Here is a 22,963-nt window from a genome sequence, read left to right as displayed (position 1 = left end):
AACAAATATAAACAAATATTTTCTTGTACTCCAATGAACTACTGTTTGTACAAATCTAAATTAAATTCAGTGAGTTTTGCAAGGTTTTGGACGTTTCCATGTCAGCCTTATTCTTAGACAACCAGCCCTCACAGCCACTAGGAACTTTACACTTAATCCTAACATTACGTAATACTTGTATTTGACGGTGATATTAGCCTGATGGTCTAGATGCCGTCTTGATAAATAAGCCAATATAATTGGTTTATGTGCTTAATGGGTGAAGGTGTTTTGTCTTTAGGTGTTTAGGTATCTTGTGGTGTAGTGTGTCTACAATTTGTTATGTCATTTGATATGCGAAGATCCTAAAATAATAGTTTATTAATTTATCTTTTTACTTACTTTTTCTTTTTATGTTAGTGACACTGTGTTAGTCACAAAAGATCCCTTTTCTTGAATAAGGATGAATGCGATCGATTCAATTCATCTATGTCATTACCTACACGTTTACGGAACACGAGAAGAATTCTGAACGCTAAAAATGTCGCGTACATGTTCTACTTAAATAAAGAATAAAATTATAAAATGCGTTTAGTTTTTCAACCCGGGCTTAGTAATAGATATTCATAACATTCATACATTCATAACCTCATGCTTATTTCTCACCGGGGTAAACAGTAAGGGATTCTATTTGTTTCGATCCTGATTCACTTCTCTTGCTTCCTCCGTATTCATCAATCAATAATTCATGCTGCAAGTTGTTTTTTGGGAAACGCTGGTTATACCCACCCTCAATATTGATAACAATTGTGTCTTCTTGATCTAAGATGAGTATGGCATCTATGTACTTTGAGTTTGCATATGGTTGACATTATGTGCGGAGTTAATTGAAATTGGTCAAAGACTTTTTGGGTCAGTAATTCAGCGTTAGAAACGAAACTTCTTTTTCTATCCTGGTGTCAGGGTTACTATTGAGGCGCCAAAGGCCCCTGATATGGCTCATGTAACGACTACTTACTTACATCAGTGAGTAGTAACCGGGACCAACGGCTTAACGTGCATTCCGAAGCACGGATCATCTTATTTTCGGACAATCAGGTGATCAGCCTGTAATGTCCTAACCAAACTAAGGACCACAAAGTAATTTTTATGATATGTCCCCACCGGGAATCGATCCCGGGACTTCCGGATCGTGAGCCCAACGCTCAACCACTGGACCACGGAGGTCGTAGAAACGAAACTAGTCGAATTATGTTGCTATAGCAACCGGTCCGGTGACGTCGTTGTCAGAATTTCGAAATATTATAGATAAAGCTTTATCTATTGTATAACTATTGGTATATTTTATAATATAGCGCGATTACACAAAGCCTGAGAGCGGAGTGGTAAAGTTTCCTACAAATACCTCTACAAACTCCGTGTCTCACTCCGTAACACTTCTGTACCGTGAATTGATGAACTAAATGGTCACTTAAATATTAAAGTGCTTATTTAAAAGTCGTATACAGACATAAGAGACAATTTCCTGAAACAACTGTGGGTGTAGAACAAATGATAGGGTTACGTCGGCAACACCCACTTTATTCGAATGCTGATTTAGCACTTGTAATGAATTATTTCTTGGTACGCCGGCCAGTAAAATATTAACTAATTAAGTACTATAAAGAACAAGATAAAACCTTATTTCATCTTTTGGGAATCTCAAAAACAGCACCGAATACAGCAAAAGCGTTGGATTTAGGTACATGAGTTAATTCCATCATCCCCTTACCATCTTTACTTTGGGCTATACGTACGTATAGCCCAAAGTTCTTCTTATCGTGTCGATGGCAAACTAAATAGTATCAGCCCAAAACTTGGCAACAAGTATGGCGCTATCATCAGATCCTCCTGTGTGCAGGTGTTCGGGCACGCAGGACACGATGTAAAATGTTCCATCGTTTGGGGAACAGTGCCGCACTTGCACTTTAAGTCCGAGCCATCCGAGAAACCCCACCTGAACAAATTGTCCTTACTTCGGCCCACCTGAGTCCGAAGTCTGTTTAGAGACTTCCAGGTAAGCCAAGGAAAATTAAGACCTGGCGGAGGTATCTCGGGTGGCGAAACAAAAGGTTTTGGGAGGTGTACCTGTTCCTGCCACTACTCCTACTCTTATGTTGTTAAGTCTTATCCCACCAGGTCGTAAGAAGCGTTTCGCTTCCACAGCTAAGGTCTGAAATTCTCTTGATACGAATCGGTGCGGGCGAAGAATGACCGTTCTATACGTAAGTACTTAGTTTTATTCTTTATTCTGTTCTGAGTCATTACTTGCCTGGTTGATCCTTTTCATCCATAATTGGCATCAACATTACGTGCATGGATTCGTTCCTTTGATACTTGGTGTATCTTTTCCTGGTAAACAATACCAATGTTTTATTGTACTTTATTTATTTTTATTGTAAATTGGGAAATTGTGGTGTAACATATTCAGGTTACGCGAAAAGAACATTATTTGAAATTCGTCTTTACTGCCGTTTTGTTAAATGTTCTAATCAAAATCGTGTATGATGTATGGACTTCCCCTGTGATGAATTTACCCAAATTGACCTTTCATTGATAATTACTTTTTGATTTATTACTTAATTACCCTATTTAAGCCTATAATGCCTTTTTCAACGAAGAAAACCTTTGATAGAACAAATTATTCGATGTTGTATTCATGATTTAAAAGGATTGATCTCGAATTAATTTTCTGTACCCCTAGATCTTACAATTTTCCTTTCATAATATCAGCTTTTTGACAATAGAATTTAATTAAGAGTTTATTTTCCTGTCTAAATTGTTGTTGTTTTCATTATTACAATATAATAATTAAGGTTAAGTATGTATACCGTGTCGTTTAGTCACATCTTCTTCTATCGTGTGGGTTGTGAGGTGGAGTTAGTACTCCACCAATGCGCAACGCAATGATGCGGTTAGTACCTCATCAACCTTGGTGTCAGGGTTACTATTGAGCCGCCAAAGGCCCCTGACATGGCTCATGTAACGACTACTTACTTACATCAGCAAGTAGTAACCGGGACCAACGGCTTAACGTGCCTTCCGAAGCACGGATCGTCTTACTTTCAGACAAACTACGGACCACAAGTAATTTTTGTGATCTGTCCCCACCGGGAATCGAACCTGGGACCTCCGGATCGTCACGTTATTTTCAATGAGTATGCGCGGAAGCGTAAATTCTAAGGATTAAGTATGCGATATCCATTCCGTTGCGTTTCTTTCATCCAGTTTATTTTATCGCAGGAGCTCCGTCTTCCTACATACTGACTGACAGACACACACTTCGTTATGTAGATAAAATGACAGTTCCGATTTCGCAACGTAGCAACGCATTGTGCGTGAGGCGGTTGCACCTGCATTTTTATATTTGTACAAAGTTACGTAATTGCTTATTTTCTTAAATTTGTTTTATTATTCGCTAGTCATTTGTCTCTTCTGTGAAAGCTATTTTCAAATTACTAGATTTTCGGGAGAAAGAAGTAACTTGACATTCCTTCTGAGTTTGCATAATTTGTTAGGCTTGAAATGAAGTTATTTAATTTCAGGGAACTTTAACGGTAAAATATGTATTTTGAAGTTGGTAAATTAACTTTAGTCGAATGCTCGATTAGTGAAATGGCTACCGGGTTTGGGAAGTACTAATTCACAAATATGACTAATTCCGCCAATTGACAGTTTTCTAAAAGGTACTAATGCTAAAGTATTAATTTAATTACATAATGTCCCAGTAGTATGTCCCAGGAAGACTTGCTAAATAAAATAAAATAATAATAATAATAAATGTTTTTTCTTTCTAAATATTATTAATATGAAAATGATATACTTGAAAAGATTAATCGTTAGTTTTTTCAGTGGTCTGTCTTTCCTGGGAATGTTCTCAAAATGGAAATGTTCTCGTTATAAAAACTCTTTAATAGTAAGCACATTGGCTGCTTTTATTTTTGAAATTGTTCTTTCTTGTCTTATCTGCCTATTGGTTAGGTAATAAAGTTATTTTTACATAAGTTTTGCCCCTTTTACTTCCGGGAACTATCCTAAACCGTTCCCGGGAAAGGCACGTCCTGGTTCTTAAGCCACTCGAGGCCTGTAACAACAGAGCGGTAGCTGTTTTCCTGTTTTATTTGTGTGTTCGAAATATGTAGTAACTCTTTTCCTTTTGTACCTTTCGTCTGTATTAACCATCAGGATATTATGAGGATCGTTGATTTTATGAGCTAATGTGACTAAAGTGGACGTTTGGTCTGCTTTCAGCTTTATAGAGATCCAGGAGAAATTGTCTAACTTCAACATCTAGCTAAATATTTAAATTTTAGCACCATAATTTACTACCGATTCGCAACTTGTAAAGTTATCCATACACGAGCTGCAGTTGAGAAGAAGCGACGTAAGAACTCTTCAACAACAGGTTTTTTTAATAACTTTATCAAAATACCGTTCTAACTTATCAACTACTTTATATTAAGCATCTTTAAGTAACTATTATAAATACTTTAAAAATAATTTCCGACTAAAACTGTCCCTTAATTAATTTATTTACGTATTTGATAATTTATTGTAATGGTTAAGTTTGAAGAATCTTATGTTGGCTAGTCTTTTTGTATTTTAAAATAAATATAACCGAATTATTATCACTTGTAAAAAAATATAACGTAGGCTCATTATTAGGGTTCCGTAGCCTAATGGCAAAAAACGGAGCCCTTATAGATTCGTCATGTCTGTCCGTCCGTCCGTATGTCACAGCCACTTTTCTCTGAAACTATAATAGCTATACTGTTGAAACTTGATAAATATGTGTATTTTGTGAACTGCATTAAGATTTTTACGCAATGATAGAAAAAAAAACAATAAATTTTGGGGGTCCCCATACATAGAACTGAAACTAAAAAAAAATTTTTTCTTCAAACCCATACGTGTGGGGTATCTATGGATAGATCTTCCAAAATGGTATTGAGGTTTCTAATATATTTTTTTTCTAAACTGAATAGTTTGCGCGAGAGACATTTCCAAAGTGTATAATATAAAGTGGTAAAATGTGTCCCCCCACCCTGTAACTTCTAAAATAAGAGGAGGATAAAATTAAAAAAATATATATGATGTAGATTAGCATGCAAACTATCAACGAAAATTGGTTTGAACCAGATCTAGTAAGTAGTTTTTTTTAATACATCATAAATCGAAACCGTAATTCACTTTTCATTCAATCAACTCAAGTATAGGAAAGATAAAACTAATACTTGCTGTTACGGAACCCTTCAGGGGCGAGTCCGACTCGCACTTGGCCGCTTTTTACTCCTTACTTTATACTTTACCTATCAGAATCATGGTTATGCAAATTTGTTTTTATTTGGAGTTCATAAATGATTGTAATTGACAGTTCTCATTTTCGTCAACAACTGTAGATTTTACATTAAGTAAAGACTTCAGAACTCTCTGGATGGGGATTTTGTCTGCGATACTTCTATTTTCGTCATTGGTTTTATCTCGATTGTCAACTACACGCATCTGTAATTGTCACCTATATCTACAATATCAATAACATGTAATCTGGCTTGTTGAAGGAAGTTATTATCTATTGTTTTCGATGAAGACGTGAGATTTATCTGATCATTACCTACCTCACCTCACGTGAAAGTGAGTTCAGAAATAAAGTTATGTATAAGTACAGCGTTTCATGCGTGGTAAGAAACGAGGGAAAACTTAGATTGTAACATTGCTAAACTTTATTGAAAGTATCAATCAATAAGTCCGACTGGACTATGGACACTAAAATTATAATTAGGGCTCTTAATTAAAACACATAATAACGGGTTCTTACCGCGTTTAAATGGGGATATGAGACTCCCGATATTTCGACACTGTTGCAAGTGCCATGATCACGGGATGACTGATGTGATTGGAGTGGAGTAGGTAGATCCATAATTTTCTACGGGCAGACATATCTGTCTACCCTCTTTCTTTGCCGCTTGTTTATGTTTTTGATATCGGAATGTTCGGAACCATCTGAACTCGCACCAAACTCACTACGACAAACCGCACTCACTGTGTCCTCACGTTTTTTCACCACATTAGGCCGTTTCAAGCTTTTTACAACACCTACTACTGGATTCCACATGGTCGATAATTTGAACCCGTCTACCCTGTTGAAATTTTTATGTTTTCTGATTTCAATAGCCTCTTTTACGAGTTTGGGGATGTAATGACGTTCTGTCGATAATATTTGTGGATTGTTAAACTCGATCCAGTGGTTAGGGCCCGACTCCAGTACATGCTCAGCTATAGCAGATTTTTGCACGTCGTTTTTCTTCATGGCACTAATATGTTCTTTAATCCGGCAAGAAATAGACCGTTTTGTTTGTCCGATGTACGAACTACCACAACTACAGTCTATTTTGTACGTACTTAAGTTGCCGCGGAGCGAGGGACTCTTTTTAAAAAGTAAAAATTGAAGTTTGAATTTAAGCTTTTTAATGCGTACTTTACAGTGGTCAACTTAAGACTAAACTTATGAGCTAGTTCTATGATCTAAGAGAGCTATGAAAACAACAATACCTCCCGGTAGTTCGGGCTTATCTATAGCTGAATGCGCAGGACGGATGTTGTTCGTCTGCGCCGGAGGTCTGCGAATGCGCTTCATGCAATACTTAGAAAGCTTACGTCGGGACTCTTACAGTACCCGCGGTAGGTCCGGAATACATAACTCCTCCCTCCATAAGATTGGAATTATCGGAGGGGTGGTTTTCAGCCCTTTGATGAATCCGATCTGATAATATGAAATTCTTAACACGTTTAAATGAATATATGAAAATACTTAAAATTACGATTACATAGAGAAGTAGAGTCCCTATACTAATGTTTCTTGCGTTCACTACACTTCCATATGTGCTCACTTCACTAACTAATTCACTTTCACTATTTTTCAGGACATGGGACAGGCTTTGCAGGGTCTGTAAATCTATTTCATCCAGGTTAAGTGGTTTCTTCGAGACGACAGGCTTTGACGTCGACAGTGATGACAGATCAATTATTGGAAGTTTCTCGTATAAAACGTTGCCCGCCTTCGATCGGTGTTGTTTCAGAGTTACATTTTGGATTGTTATTTCGCAGGCGTCTTCAATGGTAAGTATATAGGTTCCTTCAACATATGTTCTAGTGACATCCTCTCCACATTGTGACGTCATTAGGGTAGCGGTTTTGCAGTAGAATATCCAACGATTTGACCCTATCGGCTGTAACTTGAATTTTGTTATATCCACGTGAATAGGGGAACACATGGTGGTATTAACGACGAACTTCAGTAGATCGGTGATGCAGACATCTTCCATGGTCGCCGGAACAATGGAGTCTTCATGACACATGAAGGTGCTTCTTTCTATTTCCAGGCAAGAGTGGGAGAGCGACAGAGCTTTCGACTGATTCACAATAAGGTAAGGGTATTTGGGAATTATTAGGGTAGTTAGATTTAGGTTATCTGTTACAGGTAACGACAAGACTCGATAATAATGATAACTCTCGGATCTGACTAACGGAACTTCAATAATAAAGGTAATCTGATTTTCTTTAGAAAACGCTTTTAACTCTACACATTGTTCAATTCTTATCAAATTATTTAACTCTACGGGATAAACCAATTTATCAGTTGATTCTATTTTCCTAAGTACAGTCATAAATTCATCGGTATCAATAATCGATTGATGTAAAGTTCCTACCTTACTAAATGCAACGGCAGTTTCAATTTCGTCCAGCTTTATGTAGAGCATTTGGAAGTTATGTAAGAAAAGACTATAGACATGGATAACTTTATTTATACTTTGGCTTGTTTGGATTGATTCATTTAGTAATATTTTCAAATCGTGTATTTCTTTATAGAGCTGGATAAAATTGTTCTTCGTAGCATTTGTTACATTTGCAACAGATCCCATAATTTCGGTTATCAAGGCGATTTTCATAGAGACACTATGTTGTTGTTGTTGTAATTTACTGATCTGACTATCGTACTTTATTGCGTCTTCGTTGTCTAAGTTCCCCGTTAAAACTTTAATTAGTGAACCTATTGGGTTTAACAGTGTTCCTAACTATATTTCCAGATACTATTGCCCTTTCAAAACGTGGTTTGTCTTTTTCTCTGTTAGGTACTTATATAAGAATTTTGTTCGGTTCGCATGATCGTTGATTAGTTTTTGGGTGTAATGTTTATTAAAGTCTACATCAAACGCGTTTGAGGAATCCGTGTGTCCTAATACTACTTCGAATGGGGTTAATCCAGTAGTAGAGTGTATTGTATGGTTGTATGCCATGATAGCATACGTCATGACGGAAGCTGCGTCGGTAAGTTTTCGCTCATACTTTGCGATACGATAGATTTCTAAAATGGTAGAGTGAAACCTCTCTACTATTCCCATGGAATTTGGGTTGTGCGGAGTTCCGATATGAAGGTTTATTTTGTAGAAACATAAGGTTTCTTTCAAAAGGGTATTGTTAAACTCTGTGCCGGGGTCTACATTTATGATTCTAGGGGTACCGTAATAAGAAAAGTACGAAATTAATGCGCGTACTATTTCAGGGGTGTTTTTGCTTGGGATAGGGATAGCTTGTCCCAGTTTGCTGAAAGCATCTACTATTGTGAGGAAGTATTGTCCTTCTATAGAGAATACATCCATAAAAAGTTCTTGAAACGGTTTATTCTGAGTTTGCGTTAACTGTAATTCCGGTTTGAAGGGTTTCCGATCGTATTTAAGTTTTTTGCATGTTTCACAGGAATTGATAATAGCGGTTACTGTAATGTCCATATTGTTCCAATAATAGACACGTTTTAATTTCATTAAAGTTTCTTTTATACCACGATGACATGTAGAGCCCTCGTGATATTTCAGCACTATCTGTCTCTGTTCTTCTTCATTTTCAACGGTTATTACTCTTTTGGTACATTCCATAAGATGTACAGCGCCCATCTTGAATAGGGATATAAATGCCTGTACAAACTGTTTGCGATGAATTTCACTCTCAAAGTAAATGAATTGTTTTATTTTGGGTCTTACATAACCTTTCAGGAATTCTTTTACTAAATCCGGTTTATTTAAAGGTAAGGTTACTTCAATTATTCTTTGCTTTGAATTGGACAAATTATTAATTGATGTTTCATTTCTGTTCCAGGTATAAACCAGTATCTGATTGGGTTTGCTGTCGATCGCTTCGTTCAAGATGGGGATTCCATTGGTATCAATATCGCGTGCGGAATGGATCGTATCGGTGTTACTATTAGTGTTTTCAGGGATTGTAATGGTACTTTCCGATGGTGAGACGATTGGGAATTGGGACTCCAATTCCTGTGTCCCGCCCTTGGGGTCTCGCTTCCATCGTCCGATGAGAGTTCTATTATATCATCTGTGTTTACTTGTTCATTACGTCGATTTTGTGGTCGGCTTCCTAGTCTGACTACTTCGTTTACCACGTCATCCAAGTAGGATCTAAGTCTATGTTCACTTTCATCAATATTGACTCGCATGGATTCTGAATCGTTACCTACTGCGTTTATCCTTATTCTGGATAGTGCATCAGCATTGTTATTCTGTTTTCCTGCTTTATATACGACATCGTAGTCAAACTCTGCCAAACGTAGTTTCCAACGAGTTAATTTACTATTGGTTTCTTTCATGGACTTTAACCATGTTAGTGGGCGATGATCTGTATATATGGTGAACTTATTCCCATATAGGTATGGGCGGAAGTATTTAGTAGCCCACACAATGGCAAGTAGTTCCTTTTCAGTTGTGCTATATCGGATTTCTGCATCGTTTAAAGTACGACTAGCGTATGCGATTGGTTTATCCGAACCGATTGGTCCTTGAGATAGGACTGCACCTATCGCATAGTCTGAGGCATCAGTGGTAAGTACAAAGGGTTTTGTAAAATCCGGAAATTGTAGCAAAGGGGCATTTACCAAAAGCTCCTTACACTTTTCAAATGCGTTAATGTATTCTTGATTGATCTGAATCCGATTTCTTTTCTTTAAACAGTTAGTGAGTGGGCGTGTTAATTTGGAAAAATCTTTTATAAACTTTCGATAATATCCGACTAAACCAAGAAAGCTTTTAATTTCCGTAGTTGTTTTTGGCAAAGGGAATTTCAAAACGGCTTTAATTTTGTCATCGTTTGGTTTCAAACCTTCCTTAGTTATTACATAGCCTAAATAGAGTACTTCTTTACGAAAAAACTCGCATTTATCAAGTGTGACTTTAAGATTTGTTGCTCTTAACCTTTCGAATACCTTTCTTAGCTTTTCTAGGTGTTCTTGTAGGCTGGATGAATAGACGATTATATCGTCGAGATACACCAAGCAATGTAATCCTTGCAAGCCGCGGAGGACATTGTCCATTGCTCGCTGGAACGTCGCGGGTGCGGTTTTAAGACCGAAAGGCATACGGGTAAATTCGAAATGACCGGCTTGCGTAGAGAACGCAGTTTTGTGTCGATCCTTCTCGGCTACTTCTATTTAGTGGTATCCACTCGCTAGGTCGATGGTACTGAAGTATGTAGATTTGCCTAGTTTGTCAAACAAGTCGTTGATGTTTGGAAGTGGATACTTATCGTCGACTGTGATGTCGTTGAGGCGGCGGTAATCAATTACCATACGGAATTTGGTTTTTCCAGAAGCGTCTTGTTTTTTGGGGACCAAGTGCACTGGCGCACTCCATGGAGAGTGCGACTCTCGAATAACGTTATCTTTCAATAACTTTTCAACCTGATTTTGAATTTCAAAATTTTGTGCAGGTGGGTGACGATAAGGTCTGATATAAATTGGATCTTCATTTGTCGTGCGAATTTCGTGTTTTACTTGATTTGTAAAGGTTAACGGGATGTCTTCACTGTAGAATATATCTCGAAACTCGTAGCATAATTTTGATATTTTGTCTCTCTCTTCTTGGTTCATATAGTCCAGTCTTAGTCTCTGTAAATTTTGTTTCAATAGGTCGTCAACGTCGTAACTATGATCGGTAAAATTTACTATGATCTCGTTCTCTTGGAATGGTGTCACAGGCAGAGGTTTATTAAACGTCACTGTTATGGTGTCGTCAGTAGCGTTTTGTATAACTGACGTAGCCATAAAGTCTACACAGTTCACTATTGCGGTTGGCATGCGGACACCTTTGGTGAACTCTATAAAGTCCAAAATTGCATGTCCGTTTTGTAGATCAGTTGGGATGCGAACCCTAGTTTCGGTACGAGGTCCTAAAATCAACTCGTGTGGTGCTTCGTATAGTATGGGTATTTCGGTGTCACGGGTCCGCAGTACTTGGTGTTTCATATCTATAGATGCGTCAAGTTTTTTTAATAAGTCTGAGCCAATTAGTCCGTCATAGCGACTATCAACATCGTAGACATAAAATTTTTGTTGTAACTTGCTTTTAAATGTCTTTAAAAGGGGAATTTGTATTACTTCATTATGGCAACTACGGGCATGTGTGCTGATAACCTCGAATGGTTCTTGAATTTTGAATTTTGCGAAAAATTCGTTTGCCTTTTTGGGACTTATGAAAGACCTAGAGATAAATGTAGCGTTAATTTCAGGTATTCTAATATGGGGTAATTTTAATGCATTTACGCAATTTATTCGGATTATTTGAGACGGGGTTTTGTTGAGGCCTTTAACTGAAAATTTTCAGCTGGCAAGTTCGTTGGAGTCAATTCACTTTCCTCAGCTTGTTACGCCCTCGCAGTTCTCAGAAAAATCATCTTGCGCGGTGAAATAGTTTTCCTCGTAGTTGTAATCGTATGGGACAAAGCAATCATCAGTATAGTAGATGTTGTTATATTCGTCAGGGGAGTCGATCATATATTGCGCTGTAGCAGTCCGCATCGACACGTCAGGCTCGGGTAATGCACATGCATGTGGTTTCTGAGGTTCGGCTTTAGGCATAATTTGATATAAAGGTCGTGTTTGTTGCGGGTTATTAAAGTTTTGCCTATACCACGGATGATTCATTGGGAAATTAAACCGTGCGTTTTGGTTTGGGATTCCAAATTTGAAATTTTGTTGATTAGGGATACCGAATTTAAATTTTTGGTTATTAGGTAATCCGAATTTGAAATTATTTTGGTTAGGGATACCGAATCTAAATCCTTGATTTTGGTTCGGGGGTCGATATCCAAACTGGGGTTTTGGTGTGAATCCGAATTTATTAGGTTGGAATTGTTGTGTAAAAGGATTACGGGACTGTTGTGGAAACGGTTCAAATCCAGCACCGGATGGAATGAATCTGAAATTTTGAGCTGTTCTCGTAAATGGTGTTTGTGAAACTTGTGCGGGTTGAGTTTTGTTCTTATTTTTCGCGTCGTATTGAAATTGGAAATTTACTTCCTCCGTAACTACGCTTAAGGCGTTCTCGAGCGTGTTAGAACCCTTAAGTCGCACCGTCCTAATGAGGTTCTCGGGCAGATTATACATGAACACATTAAGGCAAGTGTTATTGTAAATTATCATTTTCGCGGCCTTAACGCCTTCATCCTGTAATAGATTCACTTTAGCAAACAGAGTGCTTCGCACTTGTTGGATTCGACAACAAAAATCGTGATACGATTCGCCAGATTTAATTTTCATTGATTCCAATTCAATAGCTATACATTCTTCCGACCTTGGGTCACCGAAATGTAGGATTAATAAATCTTTTAAGGAAGACCAAGTATTCACATCTTGTCTTTCGCTTAGTAAATGTGCTGCTTTGTCTATTAGTCTGCTTGAAATAGCATGAAATACATATTGCGTTTGGTGTGGATTGTCCTGTTGCTGGGCATATGCCGATAATACATACTCGGCTTTATTAATGAATAAATTCAGCAACTGTGGTTCACCACTGAATTTTGGAATAAGGCTTAGCATTTCGTTTGGAACAAGTGAAATTTGTTGCGTCATTTTTATCTACTTAAAATATAACACAAGACACAAAATACAATAGAAACACAATAAAAATACACAAGTAAATAACACAAAATAAGACAATAATATAAATCGCTTTCAATTATTTCTATTCAATTATATTTTATTATTTTTCTTTAGAAAATCAGATCACTTAACTACTTTATGCTAATTATCTAAAACATTCGGCGATTGTGACCAAATGTCAGATCCTATCTAAACTATGCTAGCTGTCTAAAACATTCGGCAATTTATGTCCGATTGTCAGACCCTACCTAAATGAGTCTCACAATTAGCTGGAATAGAAAGGGATAAGACAGGATAGTGAAAAAGTCTACTCACAGACCGCTCGATCCCATTTCCTCCTACTAGAGTTGTGCGTTGCCACCGAGAGAGTACTCGTCCTTTTTCTCACGCCGCTTGTCCAGAAGTTATTATTTGGTTCGTAGAATATCCACCGTACTGTAACCCGTGATAACCGAGTTGCAGGTCTTCTGGGTACAGCTTCTTCCAATAGCGGATATCCTACCGGCTGCGCCACTTAAGTTGCCGCGGAGCGAGGGACTCTTTTTAAAAAGTAAAAATTGAAGTTTGAATTTAAGCTTTTTAATGCGTACTTTACAGTGGTCAACTTAAGACTAAACTTATGAGCTAGTTCTATGATCTAAGAGAGCTATGAAAACAACAATACCTCCCGGTAGTTCGGGCTTATCTATAGCTGAATGCGCAGGACGGATGTTGTTCGTCTGCGCCGGAGGTCTGCGAATGCGCTTCATGCAATACTTAGAAAGCTTACGTCGGGACTCTTACAGTACCCGCGGTAGGTCCGGAATACATAACTACGTATATACGCCGGGGCTCTCAAACGGAAAACAGTCTTTCGGGGAACGTAGACTCTGTGCGATTTTCTTTGAAGGGATAAATATAGTTTTTATTAAATATTTATTCAAAATATTTCCTATCTTATCAGTAACTCCCTTCAGATATGGAAGAAATGCTGGCTGACGTTCAACCCTGGGTACGGTCGTCTTGACCTTTGGTTTTGGCCGCAAGGCTCCAACATCTATCCTATAACCATTATTGCGAAGAACCTTCTGTACATGGCTGATTTCAGCGTCTATGTGCTCATTGTCGTATATGTCATATGCTCGGTTGGTTAAAGATGTTACTACCGCATTCAAATGGCGAGGGTTATGATGAGAGGTCGCGTGTAGATAACAATCAGTGTGTGTTGGTTTTCTGTGCACATAGTGACTCAGAGTGCCATTTGCTCTTACTGACACTTTAACATCCAAAAAGGCCAAAGCTCGATTCATCTCCATTTCTGCTGTGAACCACATGTTTTTGTGGATGGCGTTCAGATGCTGTAAATATTGATCTGTCTGTGGTTTTCCTCCTTTGTATATACAGAAGATATCGTCTATGTATCTTATCCAACACTTCAATGGAACTGGGAAGGTGGAGATAGCACGTTCTTCGAAATGTTCCATCCACAAATTGGCAATCACAGGAGCTACGGGACTACCCATAGCTACTCCATCAATCTGCAGAAAGAATTCCCCCCTGTATACAAAATAACTGGATAATAGACAGTGCTCCACAAGTTTAGCATACTCCATCGGGATATTGTTGTCATGCAATTTCTTCTTATCCACTTCTAAGCATTCCTGAACGGGTACATTGGTAAAGAGAGACTGTGCGATCTGCGCAATTTACAGGTGTCGCTGATAGAATATATATATAAATAAATGACTGTATGTTAAGAGATTGTATAGAACGAACAATTGTCTGCTCTAATCGGCGAGTAAAAGGATCTCCACCAACCTTTATCATCCACAATCGAGCTGAAATCTGGACAGCTGGGCAGCCTCTGGAGTGCCTGAACGTCAAGCCGGCGATCAAGGTCAGAGTAACACTCACTTAACCCGATCGGGTGAGCAAAAATATATTGTTCAGTTCAAAATCACACAACAGTTCCAATAAACGTTATTGAAGCTCCAATGGAGAACACAGATATGCGTGAAACGTTCACGTCTAGGCTGCAAGTCGTAAGGGCGTGAGTTTTGTACAGAACGTCTGTACTAGCCCGCGTCGAACGTCGAACAGAAGGATTGCCAGTCATACATCCAGTGACGGTGGACTGACAATTATTTGATCGAGATTTTACATTTACCCACCAATATTGAGCAGATATTGAACAGAGACTCTACGTCAAAACTGACCATCACCTCCTCCTTTTCCACGTTCATCCTACTAAGAAAGTCAACAAATTGGCGGGAATCCCTTACGAACGAGGATGTATGTCCCACTAGATTCTGCAGTACTCGGGCCACATGCTTAGCCAGATCATACGTAGGTGAGTTGATTTGACTCACGATCGGCCGCAACGGTACGCCAGTTTTGTGCACCTTAGGCAGTCCATATAATCTTGGGGGCTGGGTTGTTCTAGGACAAGACAAGCACTTATATACGTCATCAGGAAGGATAGGCTTACACTCCTGCAGCAAACGTTTGGTTCGATTAGTTACTCTCGCCGTGGGATTGTAATTGACCTGCTTGTAAGTGGTATTGTCAGCGAGTAGTGCTCTGATCTTCTCGTCATACGTCTCATATCCCCATTTAAACGCGGTAAGAACCCGTTATTATGTGTTTTAATTATGATAATAACCGCGTAAACTTAAAACAAATTACGGCTCTTGTTAAAGCGATCAACTACATTGTGCGGCGCAATTTACGTGTTGAAAGAAAGCAACGACTAAATTGTCTATCCGCTTTGTGCATAAAGCAATATGGACCTCCGCGGACTTTGCGCGTCGTCGTTCAGTTAATACGACGGAATATCGGCGTCTCTCGACCGTGGCTCTATACGGATTGTGACATAATAATATAAGCTCATGATGACTATATCCCAATAGGGTATTCTGAGCCACATGGATTCTGTATCAGTACCTAAACTTCACCGAGCATTCTGTTAGACCAACGTGGCTAGGTGATGAGCCGTATCGCCGTCTACAATGATCCGGATTCTTGTTGTGTTTTTAATGTAAGTATTTGTTTCAGTTACGAAATAACACATTTGCGGGTGTTTGAATGGCCGGGGGAATGCTTCAACGTCGGTCGACTGCAGCTTCGATTCCCGGAATTACGTGTTTTGGAGTTCATTAACTGCTCCTCATTGAACACTTTCAAAGGGCATTTCGATGAACACAGTAAAATAGAGGTATGATATCCGCCTTATCAACGTTTATAATGTGCTTTCACAATAGCAGTATGTTACGTAGAAAAACAATCTGTACTGCGGTGATATCGTTGTTAAAATGATTGTAAGTTTTTTTAATTTGGACTTAAGTAATATTGTATATTTGCTTCGCACGGCATTCGTTACAATGAAAGTTACGGAGTCAGTGAGTAATAAAACATACATACAATCACGCTTATTTCCTATTGGGCTAGGCAGAGACCACCAAATTCCACTTATAATGATCCTGATACACCAATAAACAATAAAACTTAAGAATAATCTTTTAATTTTGTGTTTAACTGTAAACTAAATAATGGTATTTAGTCTTACTCGTATTTGAGTTTTTGAGCTATCTGTTTAGTTTTTAATTTTATTTTTTCCTAAAAACCCCGAAAGAGAAATCCCTTCCAGGATAAAACCGGTTTTACATAAATCATTTTATTTAGAACAAAGATTTTGTTTTGCGCGTTTTTACCAAGTGCACTTCATAGCTATAATAATTTCCTTCTATACAATACAATGCAGTACATATAAACTTTATTGCACCGAAATAAAAGAAAATAGTTACAAAGAGACTTAACAAGGTACATGGCTAATGGCGGCCTTATCGGATATCTATACCTATTCCTATACTTATATCTATTTTTCGTTATATATTATGTTTATATATTACTTTTATATATTATGTTTATATATTAGAATATTGGTAATGATACTGTATGTTGTTTTGTATAAAATAAAATTATATAAGTCGTAATTTTAGTAATTGTCTTAGTTGTTAATATTTTATATATTTAAAGTAATAATAAAAATTAATTTTTCGTTTACTATTTTTTTCTTGTTTGGATGAAGAAAATCAATACTTTTATATTAACTAATGAGCTTTTTGAATCAAAGTGCCTACTTAATTTAAATAATGTGGGCGGGTTGAATGGAGGCTCGTCTGCTGACATTTACTCATTTATGACATTTACACTAGAGTAATATTTAATCCTTCTTAATTTAGGTTTTTTCGTGCTCAGCGTTTATTACTATCGGCACATAAGGATTGATTGATTCTCTCAAAATATAGTACTGAGAGAGTAAGTACGCCCTGAGCCAAGGAGCTTTTTTTTTTTGACGTGACTTATTGTAGATTTGCCGCAGATGGCATTAACTACTTGGCCGGACAAATGGGGAGCGCTGAAGGCTCTCACCCGGTACAACGTTTAAGACAACAGGCCTGAGGGTGCCCAGTTGGGCGCGAACCTCGGCTCAGGGCGTTGTCTGAGAGGAAAGATATTTGAAAGAATTAATCGACCCTAGTGGGTCGATAGCGATAAGCGCTGAATGAGGGAAATCGTCGACCACGCCGGCGGGGTCGGTATCGGGGTCCTGAGAGCCGAGGAGCGTGCCCATCTGACTTGTATCTAAGGCCTGTTGTTTTAAATTTTACACCGGGTAAGAGCCCTTAGCGCTCCCCATATGGCCGTTCAAGTAGTGAATGCCAACTGCGGAAAATCTGGAATGAGTCTCGTCACAAAAAAAGAAAAATCTAATTTTAAGTCTTATTTTGTATGCTTAGACAATTAGCACCAAAGTCGCCCTCTCATTCCGTTAATAGTTGTGGTATTACCAAAATATACGTATCAAGAAGGATTTAAATGACTACGCAGAAATTTTCGCTTATCAACGTATTGATTTCGTTTTCAATTAGATGCTAAATTAAGGCGGCGGCGAGCGATTAATTTAGTACTTACTAGGTACTTACTTATAGATTCATTTTCTTTCAGAAACTGGTAATGCATGGTCTGACGTCACTGTGGGAGGTGCAAGCCGATATGATTGTGCTGATGCCAGAACTAAGAGAGTTGGACCTTCGCAACAATGTCTTGCGGCATATGAAGGGTAGGCTGCTGAGAGGTCCACCTAGGCTGGACAGAGTCTTTCTGAGCGGTAAGTGATTACATGACAACTTCAGGCTACTACCCGTAGCGTTCGAGTTAACCTGACACTTCTCTTGGCTGAAATCCAAACCCCTTCTCGCCGCGGTGTCCGCCCCGGTGTCATTTACGGAAAGTGTCACACCGACTCAGTAGTATCTTTATTATTTTTGGCTCGTTATTATCTAGGAGTCTTCAAGGCTACAGTGAATACGCATTTGCTAGGTAAGCGTGATCCACCCTAGACCACATCGTCATTTAACATCAGGTAAGATTGTGGTCAAACGCGAGCCTATTATATTTAAAAATATATATACAGGTGTGGGTGTATATGTTAGTAACATCGTAACGAATACTCAGGGGGATGATTGGGGGATGACCATGTTTCTGGCTTAATATTAAGTGTAATTTTCCGTCGCAAAATTCATGATTTTATTTAGATTTTTAAATTATTTTCAATTCTATACTTTTGCGATGAAAAATTCCACTTGATATTAACTCAGAATAATCAGCTGAATCATCCCTCTCAGTATTCGTTACGATATCACTTACACCCCATACAAGTACATACGGTAGCCATACAAGTAGGTCCGGGTGTTAGTGACACCGTAACGAATACTGAGGGGGATGATTCAGGCCATGATTCTCAGTTGATATCAAGTGGAATTTCCTGTCAAAAAATTCATGAAAATTTTGTGTTTTTTTAATTTATTTTCCGATCCATACTTTTGCTACCGAACATTCCATTTGATATCAACTCAGAATCATCCCTTAAAGTTTTCGTTACGATGTCACTAACACCCTGTATATTGTGGATGTCGTGGGTACTTCAATGTAAGCAAGCAAGAAAGCTTTATCTGGAGGGTGGTAACCACGCACGGGGGTACCCTAGAACTGGTAAATGTGTCAGTCGATTATAGCACCATCCCGGGCCCCGGTGTCACGCGTAGGGTCTCGAGGGTGAACTTAACGACGGAATCGAACCCCCAAATATTATTAATAATATGTAGCATTTTTATAGATCATCACCATTTCCGGAATAATATGTTGCAAAGTACATTTTCTTTCTCTCTTCCTCCCCGATTGTGCACTTAACATTATTTTAATTGTCAATAAAAGTGAATATTGCATAAAAACACAACTACCTTTACTTAGTTTTACAGTTGTAACTTAAAAATGTAATAAGTTGTTACCTGAAACACTGAAATACTTCAGTTACTGAACATTAACTCATTAAAGATTTTCTATTAAAGTAATAATTAATAGTTAAGTGAAATCTAATAAGGTTGCCGTTATAAACGTGCGAATCTAAGTAATGTTAGTACTCAATATTCTAGATAGGTGGCGCCGGCGTCGGCTTGATGACGTACGAAAGAATTTCGCATGTACAGGAGGAGGATCCGGTAGTGTAATGGTTAACACGCTCGTCCCGGCTTGACAACAGCTGCTGGTTCAAGTCCTGTCCGAGTCAGAAAATATTTCGATTTGATTTTCTCTTTGTGAGTTTCCCTAAGCACGGGTAGGAGCTATAAAAACAAAAATTAATCATCAATATTATTACTAACTCTGATCTTGAGAAGACTTTCATCTATGCGTAGGAAATTGTACCACATAATTATCTATATAGGGTGTTAGTCACATCGTAACGAAAACTTTGAAGTATGATTGAACCCATTATTCTGAGTTGATATCAAGTGGAATTTTCCATCGCAAAAATATGGAACAGAAAATACTTAAAAACAAACACAAAAAATTTAAGGAACTTTTCGAGAGGAAATTCCACTAAATATCAACTCAGAATCGTGGTCTGAATTATCCCCTTCAGTATTCGTTACGGTGACGCTAACACCCATATGTACTTGTAAGGCTACCTGTATGTACTTGTACGGAGTGTAAGTGACATCGTAACGAAAACTTAGGGGGATGATTCAGCTCATTATTCAGAGTTAATATCAAGTGGAATTTCAAATCGTAAAAGTATATAATTTAAAAAACATATCGCACTTCATATCAACTCAGAATCATGATCTGAATCATCCCTCGGTATTCGTTACGATGTCGCTAACACTCTGTATACTACACGTGAGAGTCATCTTAGGATCTCCCTTACGTAATCAATATCACATAATATAATATGTATTGCGTGAAATTCGATATTATTGCTGTAGGTAGAGCAAACGACAACGTCATCAGCATTTTAGTTGCTTAGTTGCTTTACCTACCGTACATATTTATAAAAAAATATACAATTACAAAAATACGGTTTCCAGTATATTTCGCAACATCTTACGTTGCATATTTTTTAGGTCTATATCTAAAAGCATTAGCAATGTAGCACTTCTATGTAGAGCAAAATATTCCTCGTAGTTTCACATTTCATTTTTTTTTACGATTCATTTTTTTCGATTCAGCTTTGGTGGTCGTAAACTTTATATGTATCTGCTGCGCGGTCGATTTCTCCGGCGGTTATCGCTATTGGTCGACTTAGCATAGCATCACGTCTGCATCCCTAAAAGGGGTAGACAGACGTGTATAGTATATTATATACCCCTTGCCAGCTATACAAAGTTTAGATTGTATGTAATACAATTTAGCTAAGTTCCAAAACTTTTATTACAATCTGATGTTGTATATCAAGCAAGAAGGAACTATGATGCCTCAATGGAACCCCTCGTGACTTGTCTGTCATATGCTGTCGTACACGTTAGGACCCCGATACTGACCTCGCCGGCGTGGTCGACGATTTCCCTCATTCAGCGCTTATCACTATCAGCCTACTGTGGTCGATTAAATATTCCAAATGTATTCCTCTCAGACGACGCCGTGAGCCAAGATTGGCGCCTAACTGGGCACCCTCAGGCCTGGTGTCTTAAACGTTGTATCGGGTGAGAGCCTTCAGCGCTCCTCATTTGTGCGGCCAAGTAGTTAATGCCATCTGCGGCAAAACTACAATAAGTCACGTCAAAAAACAAGGAAATTTTGTACTTTTAGTAAAATATTTACGTATAGTTTTAATGATTTTTATATATGTGACAAATAATAGTAATTGAATACATTAGCCAGTAATTCATTTAATATTCAATAATAAAATTTACGTCCTTGGATTTTTGGAGATAGCAATTGAATGGTAACACTTACGTCATCAATGGGCTAACAATGACGGCTTGTTGAGGCGGTGGATTGAGCATACCAGGTGGAGACCAGATAAGGAGTTATACCATCGTCAGTACCATGGTATGCGACAGTTCAATGACCTAATCAGTTATGTTGCCATGGAAATACTAAATCAGCTACCTACTGGACCTATAAATAACATCCATAATTTAAACCTCCTTGTCTCTGTGGTCCGTTGAAGTTATTAAGTAAATCTGTTAATTAAACAAGTTACAATATAATTACTTAGGTATCCAGTGTTGCTAAAAATAGATATCTCACCCAATTACGCAAAATTAAATCCAATTATGCAAAATACTTCGTAATTCTTTCTATATTTATACAATTACCTATTATTTAAATTGTGTTTTTAGATACAGATTTTCCGAGAATGTATCTAAAAAATATTTTAAGCGTTTAATACTTGTATCCCAATATCATAACAGAAAATATATAGAGCAGAAATCCAAGTTGTTAGGCAGACCCCACCATCAGATGGGAATAATAAATGCCAAGGAGAGAGAGAGAGACCGAGAACTTGTATTCACTTAGTTTATTTCGAATAACTTAAGAATTCACACAAAACATCAAAGGTCACGCGGTAGCGCCGCTCGACGTTGCGGAACTGAACACTGTAGCCTGAACCCTGCCGCCCGCGCACCGGGAAGAGACGTACACGCAGGGAAGCAAGGGCCTCGTAGTTTAGGGTGTACTATGGTCGCTCTTATAATATGTATGAAAATAAATAGATAGATAGAAAATACTTTATTGAGTACAAATGCACAATCGACACAAGATACAGAAATAAGGATAACGTATACAGAAAGGCACAACAGGCGGCCTTATTGCTCATGCGACAATTTCTTCCAGGCACCGTTTGAAAGTTTATAACAACTTTTTGTTTATATTCTTTTAAAATGGTAACTTTTGTTTATTTTTTGTTATGTGGCAACATTGCAATTTTTTCTTCTTCCTTCGTGACAATGTCTTGTAAGCGGACAATGTTCGACTTTAAAATATTTTTTTTCAATAGGTAGTGAAATCCATATTTTCAAGTTTCTTTTGTTTTAGTTACAAACACAAGCTATTCAATAAAAATAAATTATTCAAAGAAGGAATGAAAAGTAGTGTCTAGGTTCTATTCGGGCTATTCTGTCTCTATCCAGAGTGATGTAGGCTTGTAAGATTCATCTTATGTAGCTTTTAATATCAGATTCGTCAAAAAAGTGTCGCGTATCTCTCCTTTGTTGGTTGTACGTGAGTACAAGCACGCGGATCGCTCTTCACTTGTTTCTAAAGTCAGTACTCGTATCAGAAGTTTTTAGTAGGTACCTTACTAACTCTTGCTTAAGTTTTCCTTGTTTATTTATGTATGAGTTTATATCGTAAAAGTTCAATTTTCAGTATTCCCGTAGTTGAGTATACTGAATACTTACATAAATATATTATATTAGGTGGGTTAGCTAAATGTAAATAACACACTATGCTAAAAGCTTAAAAATATTTTTTTATATGTTATACTTCTATTGTCTTAAATATAATCGATACGTAACGTAAACATAGCATCACGACTGTATCCTCGGAAAGGCAGGCAGAGGTATTTAGTAAATACACCCAATTCCCCCAGCTATGTTTAAGTCCCATGCATAGATTTACTACTACCGTAGATTGGACATTAGCGCTCAAAAAGTGGGACGCAAAGTTACTGTTAATATAGCA

At 37.8% G+C, this 22,963-nt stretch overlaps 1 protein-coding gene across 1 annotated transcript in view; it reads left to right on the top strand.

Annotated features, from left to right (window-relative positions):
• LOC126371950 (protein singed wings 2) overlaps positions 1–22,963 on the top strand; it is a 68,388-nt gene that overhangs the window by 17,318 nt on the left and 28,107 nt on the right. The window contains exons 4-5 of the mRNA XM_050017417.1: positions 15,989–16,148; positions 17,942–18,104. Of these exons, the coding sequence (XP_049873374.1) occupies positions 15,989–16,148; positions 17,942–18,104 (323 nt within the window). The remainder of the gene's footprint in view (positions 1–15,988; positions 16,149–17,941; positions 18,105–22,963) is intronic.

This window comes from Pectinophora gossypiella, chromosome 13 (genome assembly GCF_024362695.1).
Source record: "Pectinophora gossypiella chromosome 13, ilPecGoss1.1, whole genome shotgun sequence".
In the NCBI taxonomy this organism is placed as follows: Eukaryota; Metazoa; Arthropoda; class Insecta; order Lepidoptera; family Gelechiidae; genus Pectinophora; species Pectinophora gossypiella.
The sequence above is the reverse complement of the archived record's forward strand: the minus strand, read 5'-3'. Positions and strand labels throughout refer to the sequence as shown.